The 26,154-nt window shown below is 39.3% G+C and overlaps 1 protein-coding gene across 5 annotated transcripts in view; it reads right to left on the minus strand.

The window, feature by feature from the left end:
- Positions 1–25,804, minus strand: part of CARPA (Carbonic anhydrase-related protein A) — a 136,511-nt gene extending 110,707 nt beyond the window's left edge. For 2 of the 5 annotated variants that reach the window (XR_001100730.2, XM_012366517.2), the window contains exon 1: positions 11,356–12,957. Coding sequence is in view for 4 of the 5 variants with exons in the window: in XM_012366517.2 (XP_012221940.1) it covers positions 11,356–11,410 (55 nt within the window). In the remaining variant the exon portion in view is untranslated. Of the gene's footprint in view, positions 1–11,355; positions 12,958–19,046; positions 19,471–19,706; positions 19,826–25,113; positions 25,207–25,651 lie in introns of those variants that run through there. The other 3 variants (XM_012366521.2, XM_012366522.2, XM_012366519.2) reach the window with 3 other exon arrangements.
- Between the last annotated feature and the right edge of the window lie 350 nt (positions 25,805–26,154).

Consider the following 26,154-nt stretch of genomic DNA (forward strand, 5'->3'; position numbering starts at 1 on the left):
GAATACGCCGTAATGGTCATACCTCGCGAAAATTGTCTCGGAATAATCTTACATTTCTCATGAATACGATATTAGTTTTATTATAATTGTTGATGTGCAATTTAACAAATCAACACAAATCTAAATAATTTGTTACCGCAGTTTGTCACAATTTTTTTTATTTCCGACGTTAAAATTGTTGAATTTGATACTCAATTTTTCATAAATCTCACACACGGAATTAATCGGAAAAATTAAATCTTTTCATCTATTTACATATCTGAATTTTACTTCGCAAAAGTTCTTTCATCTTCAGTAATAAACGTTATTTAAAATTCTCATAAAATTTTCGATAAAGAAAGATTGATGCCAGATTTATCGCAGAATTTACGACTAAAAGAAAATTCGTATGAATATGGTAATCTTAGTTCAGTTTCGTTATATATAGAAAAAAAAATAAATAAAAAATGAAGCATAATCCGAATTGGAGAAATTTATTCACAGAACAATCGGTATAAATTGACGTGACCTATTAGATCTTTCCTTATATCCCGCGCTCCACTTTGTGTCCTTTTCGGTGAAACACCCGCCATTTATCTCACAAGAAATGCGTGGAGCTTCCGGGCACAACAAACGTTATCCTTGTTTAGCTCGTCTATGAGACGTCATAAACAAACTGAAGGAAGTAGTTGCCCTGTAGCGAACAGTGTATCTTCGAATAACAGTCAAGCTTTATCACACTAGACTCTAAGTCTTAATATTCTGCGGGTCGTAGATTCATTAGGTACACATGAAATTGACGGTAGCGTTGGTATTTTGGTGCTTTGACGTTATACTACCATACTAAATACAAATAAAATCAAATTAATGAAAAATAATTTCTTGAGAATTCAAAAACACATTATCTACGCATTTAACGATTAATTCGAACATGTTCATTTAAAAGAAAATAAAACGCAAGTTATTTTTAAATGTCTGATGCCAAAAATTTAGGAGATAAGAGCGCACGAGGGGACAACGGCTCTGTGTAGAAGATGCAGTGCCGAGGGAGGTTGACGAAGGGTCGAGAAAAGTGCAAAATTGGCAACTTGATGGAACTCGATGACGTCAGCGCCGGTTCGTTCCGATATGGAGGTAATGGGGCAAAATAAAATCCTCGGGGAAGGTTGGACGTTGTTAGCCGGGGGTGTGAGAGGGAAGCGGGGAAACGGGCGGACGGGTGCATCAAGCTTCACAATGGCGGTCACCGCGAAGACGATAGCCGATATTCATGAATCATCCGATCGCAATATCCGCAGGATCGCATTTATTTAACATCCAACACATCTCTTATAAAGTGGCTCGCAATTGCTCAATATATTTTTAATGTATTATTTTTCCAGAATAAAAACGCGTGCGTGATTTATTTTTCAAATGTATTGATCATCTTTATTTATAGTTTCAATTATTTTTCTCAACAAACTTCCTTTTTTTTTAAATATACTAATCTAATATTTTTTTAGAATTTTATGAAAGAGAAAAGAAAGATTTTTAAGAGAATCGCAAAATTTAGTTTTATGTCTAAAGATATATTATAAAACTTTCTGTATGTGAAAAAAGTCGAAACTTTAGATTAGTTGAAAAATTTCGTAACAAGAACTAAAAGCTCTGAATTTTTGCGGTACCGCGCGGTGTTAGTATCATTTACAATCGCGGTCGTTTATTTTCGTGCCTTAAAATTCCATCTCCCACGGTCGGGCGACCAGAAAAAATAGATTAACATGAAAAAGCGCTGAACCCAGACATGAAGGGGCGCCCTTACGTATGATTAAGGCAAATATAACCCGGACCACAATCCGAGGAAAGCGTATTGTCTGCTCGACGGAATTTATACGCCAAAAATCCGCCTCCTCTCAGCGCGAGTAACAATAATGCGCGAAAGACGCCGCTCCGTCAGTGGAGCAACAATAATCAACGGGGGCTTACGCCGCCGTCAGAAAGCCGAGGGGGGAAGAGGGAGGGGGAATTTGTTGAAAGACGCGACTGTGGGGAAGAACGCGAGACGAACGAGTCACAAATTGAAACAAATGGGGACTTATATGCATCGCGACGCATTCCGTAGTTTTACAGCCGGCTCATTTCATCTCCGGCCAGCGACAGCGCGCTTTTATTGCTGTTACGACGTTATGGTCTTTCGCTGTTATTGTCACTGCTTCTCGGGATGCCCCGTTCCATAGCGCAGGAAACGGAGACAAGAAACGTTGGGGTCGATAGAATGCTCTGAAGGAGCGCGTCTTGGCGAAGCTGACCAATTTCGCTACCGTAACAGCGCGCACCCGTTCCCTCGGATAAGAATTTAATGTAGAACTGTAATAAAGCGATTTTAAATGTGAATAAACTTTTATCTCCGAATTCTTTAATCAATTTAATGCCGGCTTGCGATCAAACATTTATTCAAATCTTCAAATTTATTTTTGTACTTCAATAAAAAATTTAATTTTATATATTGTTATATTTTTATGTATATATTTCTTGAATAAAAGTTAAATTTACTCATGTTTTTATTAATGTAATTTTCAATAAAAGTTAAATTTACATCGTGTTAATTCTATTATCACGTTACATCGCAATTAAGAAATTGCAAAATGTAGAACTATTGTTAAATAATGGATGATGCTATTTATTATTCAAGATGTTGTCTTAAGTGTCCCATAATACTGCGAAAATCCGTGAATATCTATGAAACTGTAGCTTTTCTTATTTCCCGGTAAAAAGAGGAAAATCGGATTGGAGGATAAGTCGTAAGTCGGATGATGTAAGATGAGCGGGAATATTGGTAACAACAAGAGACAGAGAGCGGGGCCTTACAATAAGATGTCGAGGGTTAAATTATCGACTTCTAGACCTTGGAAGAATTATATCGATAATTCTAACACAGACATTACGTGCACGCTCGAACTCATGGTGAAACTTTCCGTATCCGAAGAATGATTTGGAATTTCAATCGTCGAAACTAAATTTTCGTGTAATTTTCGCGTAATGGTCTTCAGCATTTATTGCCGAAAGTTTCAAGTGATCGCCGCCGACCCCGAAATGTTCTTACACACGCAACCAGTTCCTACCGCGATTAATCGATTTAAAGGACACGAGTGCACAAAATGCCAGGAACGCCCGTTACATCGATTTCAACCTATAAAGAGAAGATAGAGAACGCCATTGGAAACCGAAGCGAGCATAAAATTCGCCTAAGGATATAAAATTCACCTATACACTGTACAAGGTGTTTCCACACTTGTCACCAAAGCTTTTCAATCACTCGATCAATTTTGTTCTTTGGCGCGAAAAAAAGGGCGCTTTATCATCCACCATTCTCTCCTGAAGTTTCAGTTTGCAGAAACGCGGCCCTTTCAAAATGACTGATCCAATTGATATTGGGTTACAGATTCCGACGGGAAGTCCGCCGTCCCGTCGGTCGATTCTGGCAAACAAGGGAAGTCAGATTCAAGGGATCACATCTTCGGTCGAGTCGTAACTTGATTGAGAGTAGATAGATACTGAGACGGGGTCGACGATGCCAATGGGGTTACGGCGAAAGGGACGGCGTGCGAGAAATCACGGTCGATGCATGGCGGGAATAAAAGTAACGGGATAGATAGAAGGAACATTTCGAACTACTATCGCAGATGTAAACTTGCTATCGACAGCGGATAGATATAGAAAACGTAGTTCCCGATGCGTCTCGGGGCTGCCGGTGGCGGATCTACGAGGCTCGACACGGGAAACCCACCGCCCGTCGTTCCCGTCATTGTTCCGTGAACTTTTCGGCGGGAAAACTTGGCCGACGTCGTGGCGATACAGCGCAACAATACTTTTTAAAAGTTACATGCATTCCGCTGGCGCGTCAGCTTCTTTTGCGCACACCTCGTATTTCGATTCGTCGTATCCCGATATCTGACTCTCACGGAATTCAGATACCGGAATTATTCATTCGGCGGAGGCGCATCGTCGCGAAAAACACCAAGATCGAAATTTATTTTCCTCCCTTTTTCGCTCGTTCTACAGCGCTACATTTTAAACTAAATAAAATATAATTTTATGGAATTTTTAATATATTAGATCAATGCATAGATGCATACATATTTATATTGCTCTATCACCGCGTGATAAAACGCAAACAGAAATTTGAAAATGCGGAAATCTAATCGTTCTTGATTGCCGAATGGCAAATATACAATAAAAATGTTATCCCTCATTTTAAAACGAGTTTTTCGCGCAATTCGTACAATTTGTACCGCGTCGCTAAATGTCCAAGTGTCGCTTGGGGATAAAATATATTGCGCACATCGCGAGAAAGAAAAGTAGTTTTGCCATAACAGAAATTAATTCAGTTTCAACTGTATGTAGCCACTATATATACGTACAGCCCGCTGATTTCTAACAAGCATGACTCTTTTGCAAAGAGACGGAGCACGTACGCCGCGAAGTTTGTCAAAGTAATTCGAGCTTTCTTCGACGCGCGATTCCAGTCACGTACTACCAAGCTCTCGTCTTTACCTCCTTGGATCCTTATTATCCTATATCCGCGTAGCCATAATCCCTGTCCTTCCGGCATGACCTCGGCCGAGCCGTGAAATCGTAATAACATTCGGATTTAACGTTCTAATCATCCTTCGAGGACTTGGCGGCGAACATGTCAAATACGTATAAAAATGATTTTTTTATTCACTTTACTCTCCTCCCTTTAAACCGTAAGCTCCGAAATGAAAATCAATCCTATTACTTCTACGCTATTATTTTTAGCAAAATTTTTTATCTTTTTTGCGATAAGATAATTCAATTTTTTTACAACGTATAATATTTACAATAGAATGGCATGTCACTGATAAGCACGTCGGCCGGATTACTTTCAAAATGCAAAAAAATATCGCGACTTTGCATTCGGCACTAATGTAGCGTGGTACAACGAGACACGAAAATTATGCTACTTGTATTTAATGCTGCACGAAGTAAACAATAAACACGCAACGATACGGTGCTCCACAATAAACACCGGCGATTTACGACGACGAAATATTCCCTCGCGTCGTTTGAAAGTATTACGCGAAATTATTCACGGTCCTAGCTAAACAGCTGCCGTGTTTGAACGCTTCCATTGCCAACGCTATAACCGGCCGCCGTGATTTAAATGCCGCTGCGTTACGGAGTAATTTACGTATAAAGTGTCCCGCGATTCTACAAGTTTCACATCGTTAAAATGTAGAATATTAAATTTAGAAGATCGCAATCAGGTCGGGCATTACACGCAGCGCATAAAATCGATCACATCGATTCATAAATAAATCGTAAAGTTTGCAAATCGTATTCAAACTCGTCTATCAATCCGATTAAAAAACATGTTTTCCGTTTTTGATTTCGCCGCGGCGTCGACATTATCGATCGCGCCCATGTTTTATCCTTTCGCTACGGAAAAAAAAGAGCGACCGTGAAAATATAACCCGGATGAATCTGGCAGTAAAGTAATTATTTCCTGACCTCTCTCCCGTCCGTTCCTTGGATTATGCTTTGAATAAACCATGGCGGCGTTCGAATATACGCACCATCGCCGACGCGGCAGCGGCCCGAAAACTCTCTCGCGTTTGCGGATAAAAAAAAGAGGGAGAAAAGAGGGGGGAAAAACAGCATTTACACGGTACTCCCGTATTTTTCAATTTGCTATGTATACACCTTCCCTCGTCGCGGCTTAACACGCTTTTTTTCCGAAATCCTTTTCATTCTCGAGCGAGATTCCCGGCGTTATACCGTTTTGGATATGCTAACGAGAAAAAAGGGACGTGGACAGTAAAGTGGACATACACGAACGCCGATCGCGAGTTGCAGAATGCATCTGCGCGTTTTGCCTCCTAATTCGACCGCATCGCGTCGATAAATAATCCAGCATGCTATACGCGTCCGACGGAAAAAGGAGAAAAAGTTATCCCGCTCGCTGTTTCACCGCGCATCTTCAACCACGAATGAGATGCACCGTAAGAAAAAAAATACGTAGAATTATTGATATCCTCGATTTTTGTGGTTGAGAGAAAAACGAACGGGGAATCGTGCGCGATATTTATTTAGACTTTTATTTAAACGTGCCGATTTTGCGAAAGAATGGCGTCCCGATTGATCGTTATGCTCAAAAATACCTTTTCTTAATCTCTTTGCTGTGACTGTATCGAATTGCGGTATCAAAAGTAAAAAAATTATCATGTAAATTTTTTGTTACATTTTTCACGCTGCAAGCAATAGTATTGGCGATTTATGTGACAATGTATTTTTCAATTTAGTACGTATACATCTCCCATCACTCGTCGCGACTTAACACGCTTTTTCCGAAATCCTTTTCATTTTCGAGCGAGATTCACGGCACAACAGCATCACGGATATGCTAACAAGATAAAAGAACGTGTCCGATCCGTCGTTTGCTTTTACCGCAAGCGCGAAAATCGAATGTATCAATAACTCTCGATATTTCCTTTTTACTATGGCGTATCTCATACGTGACAGAAAAGACGCGTGGGATTTCTATATATTTGCTACGGTAGTATTAGCAACCGCTTTTTAATTCGCATCTCATGCTTGAGAAAAGATTCTTTTTTCCCAAACAAAAATAGTAAAATTTCCTTCAACAAAAATTTTAATTTAATTATAATTTTCATAAACCTCCGCCGAAAAAGGGAATTTGAAGTCGAGGGTTAGTACATATAAATACGTTTCTCTCGACGTCGCACATACACGAGCAAACACTTGCGTACCTATCTCCGTGTACCCGCGGGCGTCGTCTTATCGCCGCATTTCTCGCAATACTCATACGAGAACGTCGCGAATGCCTTTCGCGAATATGCGCGCTCATAGTACACCATGCGGAAAGATGCTCCCGTCGTCGTCGTCTCGACGTCGTCGTCTCAACATCGTCGCCTACGTCGACATCGTCACATTGATGGGGCGATGCGCCCGCGCCGGGATGCACACCGTGCGGGTGCACACACGTCGTCGACGTCGTAATTAATCAACCTGCCTCGCTCCGCCGTAATTCGCGAGGTTTTTGCGCGCGCAGAGAGCAGCGAAGTCTACAAAGTGGCAAGAGAAGTGAGAAGAGAGGGGTGGGGGGGGGAGGGGGAAGAGAGAGAGAGAGAGAGAGAAAGAGAGAGAGAAGAATTCTCTCTTGACTGAATTATCCGCGCGTTTCAGTTTATCAGTCACCGTGTGTACATAATTGCATTCGTCGGCGGACGGGGCTTCATGTTTTTCTCCGGACGCGCCCGCAGGATTTTCTCGCGTTTCCGCGCAATTTTATGTTACGCTTTATCGCCACTCTGAAAAATTTCCCGCGACGCGCAAAAACGCGCGCGAAACGCCCAGACGAGACGCGAGGTATGTTGCGTGCATACCGCTAATTCGTTAATAAATGGGCAACAGCTAAGAGTGTCACGCCGTTTACTCTCATGTGGCTCTCATAACTTAGCGTGCTACTAATCCGCCCCGAGCCATTCATTTAATGATTAACTCGATGACTGGCGTAACAGGTATGCAGTATCATTATCATTTTCACGTATCAATAATTAATTGACTGCAAATGGTACTGGTGCATTTAGTTTGACGATTGATTATCAAGCGTGGGAAATTATCATATTTGAACGTACATCAAGGTTTGCCTATTTGACTTTATCTGCTTTGAAACGCAAACTATGCAAAACAAACTATTGCGAAAAATTAATGCGATTTGTAGAGAAAAAAAAAACGTAATTTTAACTTCGAGTATTTCGAGTTTCACACTTTCGTTCCTACATTCAAATTTTTTTTTTTTTACATTCAAATGTGTCAAGTTACTAAATTAAACGAGTTGCAGCAAGGAATATTATGCGATCCCTCCTGACTCCCTCTTTCACGCATTTTGTATGTTGTTCACGAAACGTTTCTTAGCAATATCCCTGCGCCGCGTGTGCGACCGCGTCCCCGTATCCCAGCGGAAGCATTTTCACCTGGATGTACGCTCGTAATCCGCCAAGTGGAAAAAGGCCACCGTAAAATTCACAGGAGAAATTCTCGCGACCGGCAGAAAATTCAAGTAAGTTTGCTCAAATTGCTCGTATCAACCTCGCCGCGCGTAATATCTATTATCGTTTTGCTTTACATTTATACTGCGGTATAATTGAGTAAGCGTTTTACCAGATTTTATCCACTAATTTATCCAGTAAGTATCTAATATTATATCTATATTATTCGTCGTAATCGTAGACAGTTAGATATTAATTTTTCGCCAATTCGTCGTTTTAGAACGACGATAAATATTAATTACGCTCTATTTTTTACATAAATGACGTTTGAATATAATGTTTAAGAGCCGTTTCTATTTTGTACAAAGATAAGAACTCGAGACGTTTCTTCTAACTCATTATCGCGGTTACCGAACAAGCTGTCAATAATTTCGGACAAATTGTTATTTGCGTCGGCAAAGCTCGAGCCTTCAATCATGCTGACGCTGCGACGCGCACGCATCATTAAAGGCGTCAGTTCGCGTATCCGCACGCACATCCGAACACGCAGCGCGTATTGTGTGTAGATTCCACCGTCACCCGGTAATTTTCTATAGCTAAGAGACGTAACACGCAAATACTTGAAATCATGACGTTGACTATCGTCGCCTTAATGATGAGTTTACACGAAATCGTCGATAAAATGAGTCAAGTAGCAAATTACCTAGTTTTTCCTTCATAAAGAAGCCTTTGTTAATGTCATTGTTAATTGTTAATTACTGATTATCTACTTTATGCAAAACTAGCTCTTATTCTTCATTATATAAACGTTATATAATCGATAATACATACATCTATACGTAAATCGTATATAAAGACACGATATACATATGTACGCTTGAGCATTTGGCTCGCAGGTGCTCCTTAAAATCCTTTTAAAACGACCGGAAGTTAAACGCGCGATTGTCACCGAACCGATCGAACCGGCGACGATGGTCTCGGACGATGGTCGATTTCGCGCGATAGCCAATACGAGGAGGACTAGATTTCCGGAGACGACGGATATAACGTGCAAGCACCATGCTTTCTATCGCTTGAAATCACGCTCGCGCAGCCTGCTGACGATGATTGGTTCGAGTTCGACAATACCCGACAGTTCGTGCGGATTCGAGCCGGAATCAAATCGTGCGACTGAGATTTGGTCGCTGTTGTTCGTTTCTCATAACCCGCTGCAGATATACGGCAAATGAGATACCTATGCGAATCCGACAAATGTACTTTAGAAAAGCGCGTTGCAAGAAGAAGCGGAGTAATTCGAACAATCGTGAATTATATTTTATTTTATATCGCATGCCTTTTAGATATCTTTAACTTAATATTTTGTTTACTTATCGTTTTTTTATTTCTTAATTCTACTCAACTGTTATATTTGCTATCAATAAAGGTTTCTCCATATCCCACTGTTTACAATTGCAATGCAACTCTGCTTTAGCTATTCACAAACGCATACAGCGAGCATTCACAACCGCCATTAATCACGATGCTCGATGCATACAGTTATGCATTTTTATCTCAAATATTTGCGATGCCGCGCATAACGTCATGATTAATTAATTACACAGAGTTCAAACAATAGCGGGGATGTATCTTGCGCGTGGAGCGAAGTGTTTGGCTAGTGCTCTGATATTTCTGCATTTTTGTTGCATGTCCCGGCCAAAAGGCGCCTCTCTTTTGTGAGTATTCGAAATTAGCTTTTTCGCGCAATGCGCTGCCGCGCAAGCCACAGTGCGGCGCACGCAAAAGCCGGATTATATTAATTAATATAAACGCGGTCAGACAGAAATGCCGTCCCACTGTCTAAACAAAATCCTTTCAGGCGGAAAAATATCATAGCAAAATATACATGATGCCACAAAAGTCAACACATTACCTCCTTCGCAATAGGTACTTGTTTTGTGAAACGCAAGAATTTCTTATCGCGATGCTAAATTTTAATTAATTAATTTTTAATATTAGACAGTTTCATCAGATTGTGACGTTTCATTAAAATTTTGCAATATTAACTTTAATTAAAAAAATATAATTGCAATTAAAAAACACACAATCGGACGCGCAGTGGATGCGTACAAATGCGCGCCGCAATGTTTTTTTCTATTTGACGGAGAGATTTTAAAAGGATGGCAAACAGAGAACGAGGCGTCTCGAATAACACGGATACGAGCGTGGTTCGGAAACCACTGAAAGAGACAATCATTATTCGACCAGTATTTCAATTTACACTGAACAAAAATGTTACCAACCCTTGCCCTCGACGGCGTAATTTTCTGCCGCGCAAAAACCATCGGCTTTTTTTTTTTTACGACGCTATGTTACAACGACAAAAATATCAGCATTTTTTTCGGCGCAGTTTACGACGAAACGAGAGAGTTCCGTTAGCATGCGTTAACAACCTCAACTTGGCCTAGCTTTTTACCATCTCTTTTTTACCTATTCTTCTTTCACCACCCTGCCCCTCCTACGCCTCCCTTTACGAAAATGTCCGTCTTTCTCGGCATCTTCCTCTTCCGCCCCTTTGTCGTGCTAAACCGCCCGTGCTATCCGTCTCCCTCCGTCATCTCCCGATTTCAGCACATAGATTACGACCATCGGCACGCGCGTATGGCGTGCGCCCATAAAAACCGACCATGTATAAAACCGTCATGTATACCCGCGTGCTCGACGAGCGAGCATTTTCGTCGGGTTCCCTACCTCCTCTTCACGTCGTTCTTTTTCTGCAAAGTCCATCCGTGTCGCCCGTCAACGCCGCACCGCGCCGCGCCGCGCCGCGCGCGGAGAAAAGCGCTCCGGAGAACAAGAAACATAAAGAATGATGGGCTAGCCGTTACTTACGTTTTCGGACAAAATTTACACGCGAAATTCGAGTTAGCTTTAAAAAGTATGTTCCTCGAGAAGCGAGCAATTTTCTTGAAGCTTCGGAGTGTAAAATAAAAGTTCTAATCCGCCACAAATGATATGTCTTTTTGTAAGAAATTTTAAGTTTGTAGAGTCTCTAAAGTGCTCATCTCCAATCAAGTTTCGCAGCAATAATATTTCAAATTAAAATTTTGTTCCAAAGTTTCCTATTTTTCAAATATTCTGTCGGTCATCTAAAAAATAATTATTGACTATATAAAAAATCGTCAAAATATTAATAATCATTAATACGACTAACAGACGTAATTTCTAAAGACGCTTTTAATTATTCTTTTAATTAGAAGTGTAAATTATGAAAAAAACTTTATTTTATCGCGAATTTTTGCTCTCTTTTTTACGTAAAGTAGCAAACCACTCTTTCGCGAATGGAGAAAGTTTAAGAAGTGTTGTGCTAACGTTGTTGTGAGCTTACCGTTGACGACAACGATGATGCCGAGGACGCACAGTAGCAACGATCTCGCGCACATCTTAGCTCTTTCTCCGGCAGGTTTCCCTCGGCGAAAGAAAAGCGTAGAGGAACTGGCACCCGTAATCCTTACGTGCTTTTCTCGAGCATCGTCCGATTAATGCGTGGATCGATCGCTCGTCGGATCGGTCAGTCTGATCAATCAGTCAATAACAAACGCGGAGACGTTCCTCACGATTGCTACGCCCGTCATCATTGCTGAATGACTCCGAAGATACTTGGAATCGGCATCAAAATGTGGTCGATTCGCTCTTCTTCTTTCAAGAACGTCGACGTCTCAGTTGGCTGAAGTGAAAGGTTCGCGCAGGATCGTCGGACGGAAATGCGAAGAACAATCTGAGCGAAACAGTTGATAGCTAATTAGAGCCGATCGCATTAATCGGCTCTCAACCACTGCGGCCCGAAAGTGCCCTGATCGAAATCCTATCTTGCCTGTCTAACTTGCCTTCCGTAATAACCCCGAGGCTCGAGCTTCCGAGCTTTCTCCGCCTTCTCGTCCTTCGCTCTCGATGCTCTCTCTAACGTCTTTCCACTTTTCTCCGCTTCCTCCTCTTCCGCTTCCTCCACCTCCTACTTCTGCTGCAGCTGCTACTACTGCTGCCGCTCCCGCTGCTTCGGTCTCTTTTCTCTAGCCTTGGGACATAATACCCACCCCGCCGCGAATCCTCGATCTACTTGTTTGTTCTCGATAATGTCAGCTTGCCGAAAGCTACCTTGCTATCCCTCACGGACGAGCTTCCACGATCCGGGATCCCCTTAGCGTAACTTAACGAAGTAACTTAAAGTGCCCCTTAGCGCAACTAGATATTCCCGCTATTCATCGAACAGTCGAACTTTTATCTTTGATCAAAAGCACCCGATTGACACGAAGAAAATGCGAGGCTATAGCTTAATTGTCTCCTTCTTTTTTTTTTGTCTTTCTCTGAAATAAAAAGTTACGGCTTTCGTCTGAACTTTAATGGGGTAATCTCTTTACGTCCCCCGTGTAGTAACTTTCCGGAGTATCGCGCCGAGTATCTCGCCCCGGCGCGAGTTAATCGCGCAAGTTTCACGGAAAAGAAACGTCAGCGAAAATATCACGATTCGCCGGCTCGCGGACTTTCTTTCGAAATTTTACCCCGCACAAAGTTTCGGAACTTGCAAAGTACAACGCGACCGTATTGGTCGTCAGATAAGTTAGAGAACGCGAGGATCAGAGTTTGCGTGTAAACGCGTGACAGCCGCGAGACGCTTCCGGCCACGACGAGCTCGCGGCGCTTACTGAGCTTGCGGAAAAGCTCCTCGAGAAGCGTCCGCGTCCGTGAGATGAGAGCACGTTTCTCATCCCCTCCTGACGAACGCGCGATTACGTTGCGCGCCGCGCGCGTTGATTGGCCGGGCATGCGCCCGAAAGCTCGCCGAGTAACGTGCGTGCTCTCCTGGTTCGGAGAGTAAGAGAGATAGGGGGTGAACGAGGGAAGGGCGAAAGGGGGCAACGAAAGCGCCGCGATGCTTTTGGAGTACCGACTGCCGAGTAGTGTTGAAGCGCTGTTGAAACCGCCGGTAGTGGGGCGACAACGCGGGGAGAGAAGCGCGCGTGGTGCAGAAAGGACACTGGGTACATCGCGCGCTTCGCGCCACCACCCGCGCTCGCACACGCGTCGAGCTTGCGGCAAAAGTTATGACCTCAAAGGGGTCGTTAACGAGCACCCGCCAAATTAGTATAACGGCGCGCCCTCCGGTCTATCCTCTCCTCCATTCTCCCTCTCCCCCGCCCTTCACTCCTTTCAACCGCTCTGGAGTATTACCGTGTCCTTTTTCTACCACATCTACGCGCAACTATTTTTCGACCGGATTCGCTACGCAAGTATTATCCATCATTTGTCTATTTGCTGGTTCAAGGCAAATCATACGCGCATTGTCTATCGATTCATTACGGCTCGTCCACTTTATGATTGATTACTGTGATTGTGTTTGCAAATTGGTATCGCGAAGTACACCGCGTTGACCTATTTTATCGAAAGTTTCGGAATTGAGAAAAAAACTCGCAAAAGAGACCTTTTCAAAGTAGTTTCGTACAAGGTTTTTCTCTTTCACATAATTTTTTTAATCGAGGAATATGTCCTGAAATATTTGAACTTTTCTATTATTCTGTCGTGACGCTAGTTAAATAATTTGTTTGTAATTTATCACGTTCTTCTAGAAAAAAAAACGAAACAAATCCATTTGAAAACTAAATTATTCAAATAAATTGTCCAACAAATTATTTAACTAATTAAAAATTATCCAACAAATTATCTGTTTATAACATTATTAACTTTGTAATATGTAGAGATAAATAAAATTTACAACAAATAAATAAAACAAATAAATAAATAAAATTTACAACAAATTATCACATCCAAAATTCAATGTGTATAATTTGAGTATTTTTCACGACACTCTGTTTCGGACATGATATTTTAGCCGCAATCTTCACACGAGGAATACCGTTACTTTCAAAATTACTTTCCATTACACGAAACTTAGTAACTTTCGGAAAGAGTAAAAGTAAAAGCTTCAACTACGAGCGGCCGACACGGAACAGCAACCAACCACCGCTAGATTTTGTGAGGGACAACTTCGGAAATACCGGCGACATCGTCGGCGCTAGTAGTGCAGTCAATATATAATGCGCGACGTGCTCCTGCATTTCAAATTACCGCACTACTGGCGACGGACGTGCGGGCGTCGCTTCTCGATGCTACCGATCGTCCCGCTAGCAGCAATGGTGCGACACTATGAATTCGAGTACAATCTCTCTCCGCGTTTCTCCACGTCGTAAATTGCGTTCGGATGGTTATCAACCCGATTTTAGGGACAACACGTTATTCCAATACGACGGGTTGATGAATCGAAGGCTTCTAAATGAGAATTCTCTTTGTAATCTTAAATTGATAAAATATATATGTAATAGACCTAATTGAAATATGATATTAATTAAAAGAATAAAATAACGTAAATAACATGTAAGATTTCAATATTCGTAACATACATACATAGTTTACACTTATAATATAGTATATGTTACAAATATTAAAATTCCACATGTTTACACTATTTTATTCTTTTAATTAATATCACATTTTTAATAGTTCTACTAAAATATAAGAACTATAAAAATATGAGAGTATAATAAAAGAACTAAACAAGACTGAATATTAATCACAAGCATTCACATACATTATATACATATAAAAATGTGCTCTAGATTTTCCTTCTGATATTTCCTTCTATTATTTTCTTTTACCCATAATTTATTATAATTCTAATTCTTTTATAAATGGGATTTTTAGATTTGTAACATTTGTAACGTTTTTATTAATCTAAGCTTAACATAAACTCCGATTATTACGAAGACATTCATATAATGTAATTGTCAATTAATTCACGTACATCGTAGTGGTCGAACTTAGATTGGAGTGAGCATCTCTAGAGACATAAATAATTATCCAATAGCTGCAGTAACGTAGTAGTAAACGCATGCACTGCCGCATGCACATTGCTAGATTCACGTGTTGTACACGTACAATAGGTGGCATCATGAATTGAGATGTTAATCTTCCACATGTTACAGTGCTTCCTCTTACCGCGCCAAATAACATTTGATAATTGAGTTTATCAATTTATATACAATAAATTAATAAATCAGATAAGTAAAACTACTCAAGATTAGTCCATATGTTTTCTGAATAGTCGAATTGACTAATATTCGCGTAAAGTAATACAAATCAAATTTTTTGCAACTTTGAGCCTGAATTAAAATAAAATTTTTTCAAAATTATATTTGTGTACTATATTTCTACACAATATAACATTCTTTTACTTTAATTAGATAGTGCATTAGACGGGCCACAGAACAAAGTCCGTTAACGAAAGAGCATCTTTTCTGAAGGAAAGAAATGTTTACAAAGCCATGTACGTAGAATCGTACGGATTGGCGTCCGACGAATGGAAGAATTTCAACTTCAAAGGAAGAGTATTAAGTTTGTGATTCTCTTGGCGCTGCCTGCCTGCTCGCGACACAAAGCGGGCGCAGAAGATAATAGCGAAATAGAAAGATGCTTCCCACGACGTCGTTAGCCGTTCGACGTGTGGCTCTCGCGGTGAGCAAACGCTCGACAAAGAAAAACGAAGGAAGAAAATTACAAGTATTCGTCAAGTTCGAGTAATTTTAACTATCCGTCGCCTCTTCGGGCTCCTAATTCGCGTTTCAAAGAGAGCCGACGTTTTTCCGGGCGATGGTTTTAGCAGACTGCGGCGATAATCGAGCGGAACGCCCGACGAAGATGAATTCTATACAAAAAGATTTCGCGTCTACCGTCGTTTCGCGCTTTGATCGGCGTACCGTCAAAGCGACGTTTCGCTGTCTCATTTCAATTCTGTTTTACTTCGCCCGCATATCGATTTTTTTTCCAGCTTTTTACGTTCCTTCGATCCTTTAACGCGCGCGCGCGCGCGCTTCCAAACCCCTCCCAACTCTAAGACGAATTTTCAGTCTAGCGTGGAATATACCGGAAGATGAAAGAAAAGATCCAGTCATTAACTGTCGTCGCGCCGACAAAAGAAGATATGCCGAAACAAGGAGATACGGAGGTATTTTTTATTTAATTCAGTAAAAAACGACAGCGTCAAGGGAAGCAAAAAGTGTCAATAGTAATGGAGCAAAATTGCAATTAGCGCCATACTCGCCGGCGAATGCGCTCGTGCATTTCCCTACTTAATAAAAAATTATTTCTATCATTCAGCAGTCGAAGTAATTAATGGCGATGAAAACTATAATCCTATTATCTCATACGCCCAATTATAAAAACGCATCCGTGTACGCGATCCGCAACGCGCCGTCTTTGTTTGCACGGGCGAATTTACGCGTCCGATGATAATTAAGCTCCCCGATGGCCAGTTGATTTGCGGCCAGAGAGAGAGATTCTCATAGTTTACACCTAATGTACTTCGTGCGCGAATGTGCGTGGGTGCCGCGGTATGTAATCGTCGCAGCTTATCCGACCACGATGTATATATGCTCACGGATGATTATTGTGACAATTTCATTTCGCATTATAGTGGACCTTTCTCCCTCCCAGCCGATCGGCCAATGACTCTATACCGGCCGAAAACTGCCTCTCGCATCCCCCGACCGGATGCTACATTCGGTAAATTTCCCTTCGGGACATGTTCGGCGTGTATCGAAATCCCGTTTAATCGAAATTTCGAATGCGCGTTTAATCCAGCCCCGGCCACTTCGCCCCCAAAACACCCCTTTCTGTAACGGTCACCCCTGTCGCGCGCAAATACGTCCATAAAAAGAGTGTCTCTCTGTAGTTGCTGCAAACTTGGAGTCTGCAGCGGACGCAAAAGTCGAAAAACTCGAGGCTAAATTGCCGGTAACGTTTACCCGCCGGGATTGCGCGATTTTCAAAGCAATTTTTGCATCCGGTTTTCGAATTTGTCGACAGAACGCTTATAACAATACATATGAAAAGCTATTAGTTTTTTTATTGCGACGGTAAAGTTTATTGTAAACGCCGCGAGGCGTCACAGTATAAGTTTTGTCTGTTACAACTGAATGTAAAACCAACGAGATCGATTAATTTATGCATTTTTGAACAAACGTTCGATGAAAAATATTCTTATCATTATTAACCAACTCATACATAATACGTTCATTCGATAATATTGAAAAACGCGCTCGGTTCGCCTAAACGGAGAGCGTTTCTCCTCACTTGTCGGAATCGCCGGGCTGCCGACCAGAGCGACGGGAATGCATACATTTCAAATCGAGGACTGCAATAACACGCAGATTGTTGTGAGAATAAATTCCAGGCTGAATTCTCTCGACGCATCGTACCGATCAGCGGTTTTTTTTCCGCGGCGCATGATGCAGCAGCATCGGCGGACGCTCACAGCGTGAATCCGAGTAAAAGCAAACGAGCGCGACCAACGCCGACCAATTGTCTCGGCGTCAATCAATTCAAGCCGGTCAATTATATTTTCCAAAAATGCAAACGATTCTATGACGCGTCCTCTCTCCTTCTCGATCGCCCGCTCGCCCAATTTTCTCTCTCTCTCTTCCTCTCCCTCCTCCCCGCTCGCTCCCACCATTTTTTTTCTTTCAGGCAAGAATTTTTCAATATTCGCTACACTTCCCTCGGGATGTTCCGCGTATCGATATTCCATTTCGTCGGGAATTGAGCGACCGACGTACGGCGTGCTGACAGAGAGCGGGGAGGAGCGTGAGGAGAAAGAGAGAGAAAGTGTGGATAAGGCCGTAGTGGAAAAAAGGCGAACACTCGCCACGCTGAAAGATGTGACGAGACCGTCGTTTACCTTTATCGTCGCCCTTACTTTCGTCATCGTCATTATATCGGACTATCGCCCCGCCACCCTGAGTACAGCAAGCGTGTTTCTTGGCTCCATTTATGCCGTCGCGCGAGAGTTTATCGGATCGAAACGCGTCGCGTCGCGTCGCATCGCGTCAGGTCGATGATCGAGCCCGCGGCGGAAAATGCATAAACCGCGACACGTTTACGTAAGAATTACGTTCCGTATGGTTAGAAGACAAACAGGCATCGTCACAACGGTAGCTCGAAAGAGGAACAGTTTTGCCTTTCACGCCGAATATTTCATCACAACGAATCGCTACAGTTGCAGGTCCCAACATTCATGAATATCTCATTTATATTTTTTCGTGATATAATTTTTTTGCAATTAAAACAGATTTGACAATATAAAATTACGAGAAATATTTGGTACACGGGATATTGATAAAAGCGGCATCGAGTTTTAAGAGTCTTTAGTAATCCGATGTTAAAAGCCCTCCTATTTGTGCTGTTCTTTTTCTGCGGGATTTGCTTTGTAGTAAAATTCGATAAACGAAATTAATACACACGGTGTTTCCGCACGGCGGAGTTACCACCGCATGAATTGATTTCATCTCCAATTTCTGCACATTTCGTCGTGTCTTTTAATTTTGTTTTTTTCGCGCTGACTCATCCGGTACCGCCGACGCTGCCGGCAGTAATCTTTTATCGCCCCATAACACGCTCGCGGCTGCATCATTTGCGCGTTCCTTTTTCCTATTCGTTTATTCTATTTGCGTGCAACAAGGATTTGCTTGCCTGTGCTAATAAATCAACCGGCGTCCCTCGGTCTGCCAGGACAAAACAAGTTCGGCCGCTACGCGGGATCTATATCTAAATATAAACCTATAACCTATGACGCGCGACAAAAAAAAACAGCCGTTTCGCGGACGCATTAGCCAAAGCAATTATTTTTCAAGATACGAAACGCGTGATAACTGAGAAATTTACATTCGCACTCGCGCGAATTCTATATCATACGTAACTTTATATCAGTTTTTACGAATTACATTCGCAAAGTATACGTTTTTTTCATTGAAATTAAGCGATGCATTAGAAGCAACAATCGATTTAAAAATAGATAAGAGCGCTCATACAGTTTTGTTGCTGTTTTCCCCAGTCGATTTATCAAATTTGAAAAACTGGGATATGTATTTCAGTACTAGGATGCATTTCCATCATTACATAGTGTAATGATATAAAATATCACAAATATAAACGAATAATTAATTACATAATATAATACTAAAATTTACTCACCGGCCGATGCTCCGTCCTCCATTGCTCCAAACACACGATTACATGGCGTTAATTATCACTTACGATACGACCAGCCAATTTGCACGGCACTCCCGAATTTTACGAGCACGATGCACTTTTAACGCGAAACAATTCTGCCGATTGAAGTAAGCGGCATCGCGCGACGACAACGTCCGACGGAACAGCATTGCAAGACAAAAAATGCCACACGCGAATCATTAAAAGATAAAGCTAATTAGCATCACTATGCGTTCTCAAACGAATAAATAACGCGAAATATTATAACCGCCCGTAATATTGGTCGACACGATTGGCTGTCGCTCGCGAGATATGTCCAAAAACTTTGAGAAGTGGAGACTACTTCATGCTGATGCTTGGCAAACGAGGTCCGATGAAAGCGATGAGCGATGTTGCTTTGCAGATGCTACAAAATAAGTTAGATTCCGGTTACGATGATACACACTGATTTACTCTTCACGTCGATTGTATAATTTGGCTCTCGTTGGCCCACTGCGGAGGCCATTCCGTAGAGTACTGTATCGCCATCTTGACGATTATAACAATGTCCGATACGACGCGACGCGACAGACACACAGTTCGTTTTACAGACGCGTGATCGCGACCGCGCATGCTAATTGATACTTTAGAACGACTACCCACAGCGGAATTCAACACTCCCGACATTTGTTTGTGCGTAATATTCACTTCGGACAAGAAAAAGCGCGCTCAAAACACGGAACGACGATCTACGCGTTCGATACTTTTCAGCCATTACTCCGCGAGCTAAGTGATGTGAGTCGCAGACCCGTCCAGTAAATCATGTGACGCGTGACGTATCACGTGACGTCATGTTTGCACAATGTTCAAATGATATTAGAAGTTTGAAATTAATGCCCTTTATACATATTATTTTTCTATTTAGAAATTGTTCATTAATTTATTGTTGTCTATTTTACATTACTTCGTTATGTATCTTGAAGTATACGTTATTAGTAAAATAATGTAAAAAAATTAAGCGTTTATTTACATAAATACGGTCAAATTAATTTTTTGTATTAATGCGCATTTGACGTGTAGAGTGTAAAATGTAATTAATATAATAAATTCAAATGTAATTATAATTTAAATATAATTAATATAATATAGTTTTTGTGAAACTCAATGAATAAAAAGTTTTAATTGATCCGCGCGAGTGCTTTTGTATACATTTAAATTGATCGATACCTGATCTAATTTATATAAAAAAAACACATTTTCTGTGAATATCATTTGTAAAAATTTGATGCAAAATTACATAAGATGTAAGAATACACGAGTAAGAACGTGACTTTTCTAATTATTACACGTGAAGTAGTCAGTTTAATTGATATTATCGTTTGAAATAACCATTTGAAAAATATATATAATATTATTATTTGATATCTGATTAGGTTTTAATTTAACTAAAATCTCTATAACTATATTCAAGTACTCACTACAATTTTAATAAGTAAAAAAAGATACAAAATAATTAAATTAAACTTATTATTATCATGTTCTTATACATCTGTTTTTATTTATATTAAAGGTTGAGAGATTTCCTGTTTTATGTGCCCATCCAGGTCTACCGAGCTGAGCATAGTATAAGTCCAGAATACAACAAACTTTTCACTTAGACCGGCTGGCCGGTGATACTTACGAAAGAAGTGGTAAGAACTTGCTTCTTAAGCGGCCACCGATTGCTAACTTGAGGGACCGTTTCTTACGTGATTTTTCTACCTTCTCGTTACTTCGTAAACGAAAACGAAGATTGTAAGAGGAAAAATATTATCCGAGTTTAGAAAATATTTTAATTCTAGCCTCGAAAGCTTAATTTTGTTTATTTGAATAGATTTAAATCCGTATTAAATTTATTTTAACTTACTCTTTAAACCTTAATAAAATAAATTTAAATGAATCAATAGAAACTTAGATAAAATTAGTTGCAACGCGCGCGACAGCAAGAATTTACGACAACATACACAAGCGTCAGTGCACTGAACCCTCAGCATAATCCACGGGGATCTCCGAACGAGCTTTTAAGCACGTCGCACAAATTTCACGCCGTTCTTTCCAACGTCATAAAATTTTTTAACCACCCGTACGCTAGTGTCACCGTTATATATATACATATATATTATATATTTGTCGCGTCTAGGAAAAATAATCTTACAGACTGAAGAGGAACGTGGAACAATGTTTCAATCGGTAGCCTTGCAAAGAGCCTCAAAGGCGATATTTTAGCAGATCTCCCGCTATCGGATGTTTCATACCCTTCTATTGTCTCTGGAATGTGCACACGTCAGTTTGCATAGATCTGCATGTAAGTACATGCTGCGACGAAGGCCAGCACGGATCAAAGCGAAGCAAATTGATAGAGTGTCGCTAAAGCTGAATAAACCTTCTCTCTTATCGATTTGGATTGCCAAATGTTAACGTAAATTTCGGAAATAATATTTGAAAGAGGAAATTTTGCGGGAACTAAGAAAATTAATATATGCTCATTCGCTTTAGTGACTTTGAAACACGGTTATTCTTTGTGACCAAATTATGCACAAGTTGCACAAATGTGCAAACGAATGTAAACGCGAGGAAAAGCGTATACACATCTGCCAACGTCTATAGCCGCCAGCCAACAGGCAACACACACGCTGCACATTTGTAAAAACATCACACACGGAAAAACGTTCATGAATGGTTTACGGACACACATAAAATACTAGTGAGAAACTCTTGTCCAAATTCTTTATAGAGCTAAAAAGTTTCAGTTTGCGAGTTTCTCGCGTGATTTTCTAAATAGCATTTTGAAATAAATAAACCTTTGCTTGAGTTTTCTCAGTAAAGCATTTCTGCACTTAATAAGATATTTTACTTTCTCTGCTGCGTTTATCTTCTCTCGTTTCAAATTATTTATTTTTTGAATAAAAAAATTATGTAAAATTTGTGTGGTTATTTTATATATAATTTTTTTACTTAACTACTTTAAATAGTTAATTAATTAATTAATTATATAATTTTTCTAATTAATTTTTTTGCAAATAAATGTAATTATTTAAATTATATTTTCTACTCTTGAAATACTAGACAAGAGAAGAATTTTGAAATATTTTGGTGTACACAAGTGTACTTTAAAGCTTAATAGATCCTAAATGCATGTACGTTTTTAATAATTCGATTAAGAAAAAAAATATGCTACGGTTAAAAAAATCAAAGATATAGATGAATTTGGAATTCGCAAACGTGGCGAATCGTTTTAAAACGCACCAGACATAAGGCTTAATTTGCAGTAGAACGAAAACTTAACGGCGAATCATTGGATTGCACGGAATGTGGCGCAGCAGCCACTTGGCAATCCGCTCAAATACGCTGCATCCGCGCGTCCAGAAGCCGATCGGACTGCCTATCTTCTGTTCCATCTCACAATCCGGCCCCGCTCAGTCCCTCCGACGGTATCCTCCTCCCACGATGGTCGTGGGAAACCACATCCTGGCGTGACTCCAAATTGCGTGCAAAACCATCAGTGGTAAATGCGAGGCGATGTCGGAGAGTAGAGTGGGTGGCCGGAGAGGGAGAGAGAGAAAGAGAAGTAGGCGGGATGACTATACCTGCCTACCGATCGCGATCGATTGATCCTCAGCCACCGCACATTGAAAGGTAATTAATCATTAATGACCGAACGTAAAAGGACGGCAACAGCTTTTAGCTGCAGAACTTTTAAAGTGCGAGACGGTGTACAATAAAGTGTATCGCAATTTGGCGATACAGTTAATTAACTGTAATATTCCTTAATAATGAAAACTGCAGCTGTTGTTCATATCAGAAAATTCATATCTTAAAAGTATTATTCCTACTTTCTTATTACTGTGTTCAGTTTTATTCCTTTCTTGCACTTTTATCTCATTTTTAATATATTTTTACGTAGATTTATTTTTCATATATTTTTAAAGTTATTAAAATAATAGTATAACATAACAATATTGGTCTTGCTAATCGTACAATCAATTTTTCGTATTTTTTCTTCTGATTTTTCCTTTTTTTCTCGCTTTCCGTTTTGCTATGTCTTTTTATTATTTCACGTCTATCTAACCATGTGACCAGACATGTAATCATGTAACCAATCTGTAATGTGAGCTTGTAATGTGTACATATTTAAACAGTTCAAATAGTAAAAGAATTAGAGCAAAAATAATATGCAAAATAGAAAATAAACAACTTCTTGCTTTTAATTAAATTTGCGACAACAAAAATGTTAAAAAATACGAATAGCGATTCGTTTGTCAAAATAAAAATTTTATCAAAACACAGGATATATGTATAATTATCTCGTTGAATATTTTACTTTATATATACCGTGCTTTACGTGCCCAGTGTTTTGATTCTAGCTCGTAGCGAGCGGTTTGTTTTGGTTTTCGATACCTACACACGGTGACCGCACACGCTGTTACTACGCGCTTACTATCATCTTGTGATTATTTCGCCCGAGAACATTCACACAATAAGACATGGCAGAAGGCCGGCTGCGTATTTTTTTTATTTTTCTACATGTCGTTGTCTATTTCCGACGCCGCGAGTGTTGAACTGATCGTAGCTTCGTGCAATCGCGTACTTTTCCATGAATTATATTATATTTCTATTACAATGCCGTGTGAGTATCTTGATAATTATTGCTCGTATCACTATAATTATAACTTGTAATTCTATTGTCGCGAGTTAATGCAATAAAAAGTAGCTATCGGTGGACTGAAAGGTAGGAAAAGACCCGAAGAACATCGAGCATCGGCGAAACAATTTTGAAGTAACTGATTTATCATTTATTTATTACTTGTTATTCGTAAAATATTATTTGTTTATCTTTGCAGTTACATAATATTTCATATTCTTGTACAATATAACGTAAGCAAAATAAATCACTTAAAAATTCGAATATTTAATGTAATATTTATATTATTCAATTTTTAAACATGAAATATTTTTCACACTTTTAAGATTGATGTATATTTTTAATATTTATGCAAAGATTAAATTTTTATTAATTAAATATTTTATAAAGTTTATGTATGTAAAAATTCTATTTTAAATGTATAATTTTTAAAATAAATATTTGTTCAAAAGATGAATGAAAACTTTAAAGCGTACAGTAATTATAATATATATTTATATTATAATAATTATTTTGTATATGTTATTTTTCAAATTGTGACCTATGTTATGAATAATATTTAACATATTAAATGTACAAGATAAAAACTTTTTTAATATTCAATCAATAAAGTATGCAATAAGCCTAATAAATGTATTGATAGATTACTTTAAAAATACTCAGAAATATATTTGAGTTTTTATTAATTAATACAACAGCAATGTACAAATATTTATTTCATGAATTCAAAGCTATCAATTTCTTAACATTTGTTTTATCACTCTTTGATTTCTATTTTTAAGAAAATATGAAAAAATGCCAATCTCTATTATATCTCTGTTTTATTTCAATCATCCGCAAACTATTAGTAAAAAATATTAAACAAACAGACGAGAAATATTTCTAAAATATAATATTTTACAGGTAAATAAAACAAAGTGTCTCAAATTATAAATTTATATTTTTTTATCAAAGAAAGGTTCTGAAAGAAATTGAATAAATTGATAAAATAAATGTTTGCTATTGATGAAAATTCAGAGATATAATTCTGAATATATTTAAATTAATTTCTCAACACATTGCATTTGGGCCAAATATATGCATTATTACCCATTCCATAAATTTTGCATAAAGAATTTTAATACTGATAGATAACATCAAATAGAAGAAATATGATTTGATTGAGAATAAAATTGGATTGATAACATTGCACAGTTCTTTTTGTTTTTTATTCGCTTTCGCACTATACGTGGCACATGGTTAGAACAATATGAAATGGTCGAAAAAAAACTTGCAGAAAAGGAAATAAGAAAAAAAGAAAAAATATTAAGTTTGATTGCAATTTCATTGTACATTTATATTACCATAATTATGTACACATTTAGATAATAATTAAATAATTGTACTCACCAACTAGAATATTGCAATTTGCTCCACTCCAAATGTCCCTCTCCATTGCAGATTCCCTTTTATGCAATCCATATCAACTTTACATTGAACAATCTAAGAATGTCGAAAATTTATATTAGAATTAGTCAACCTGTGCATTTCATTTACGCGAAAATCACGGATGGATATCGCGAATTTGCCACGGTGTGATACACGAGATACAAACTCGAGATAAAGCATACTTTGTGCCGCGTCCGCGTACATACATGTAGTATAGAATATTATATATGCAACGGTCGACTCGACATTGTACACATATTCAAAGCAAGGAAGACAAACGACGATTGTCTACGCAGAAGCCGTGAAATTTGGACACGTATACAACGATAACTATGTCTTATCCGATATAATATTCAGCTCCTACGAGCTGAATTTTTATAATGTTATATATAATGAAGAAAGTATAGCGCACTTCGATTAAACGAACATAAAGATTACTGTGTTTGTGTGTTTCTACACACACACACACACACACACACAATGCCAAATTTATACTCACCAAAATTATAACCTATTTCAAGTCGCGGTCCGACCGGTTACTCAGGTGATTGACGACATGCCATTAATCGCGAACGCGAGCTGTAAATAATATTTTCCGAAAATTGCCCGTCACTTCAATCGATATCTCCGCAAAAATTTACACTCATTATGCACTTTTCATACGAATAAAACACGCAATTATTCACAAAGTATTCGCGCCTCCGAATCGATGCGCCGAAAAAGAAAGAATGTGTCGGAAGGCAGCGCACATAGCGGTGCTTTGATACATCGATATCTACGATATTTCTCTATGCACGCCGCGCATTTAGGTTCGTCTAGTTTCTATGCTGTGCCGTATTCACAATGTAAATATTCGGCGATTAATTTTATCCATTTTTATTCTCACATTTTCCCCATATTTTTATCTATTAAAAATTTATAACAAGCGCGGATTTTTGTTGAAAGTGCCGATTAAAATGACGAGCGATTACCGGAACGTATTATTTAACGCGAGTGCTTTAT

The sequence above is a fragment of the Linepithema humile genome, chromosome 4 (genome assembly GCF_040581485.1).
Source record: "Linepithema humile isolate Giens D197 chromosome 4, Lhum_UNIL_v1.0, whole genome shotgun sequence".
In the NCBI taxonomy this organism is placed as follows: Eukaryota; Metazoa; Arthropoda; class Insecta; order Hymenoptera; family Formicidae; genus Linepithema; species Linepithema humile.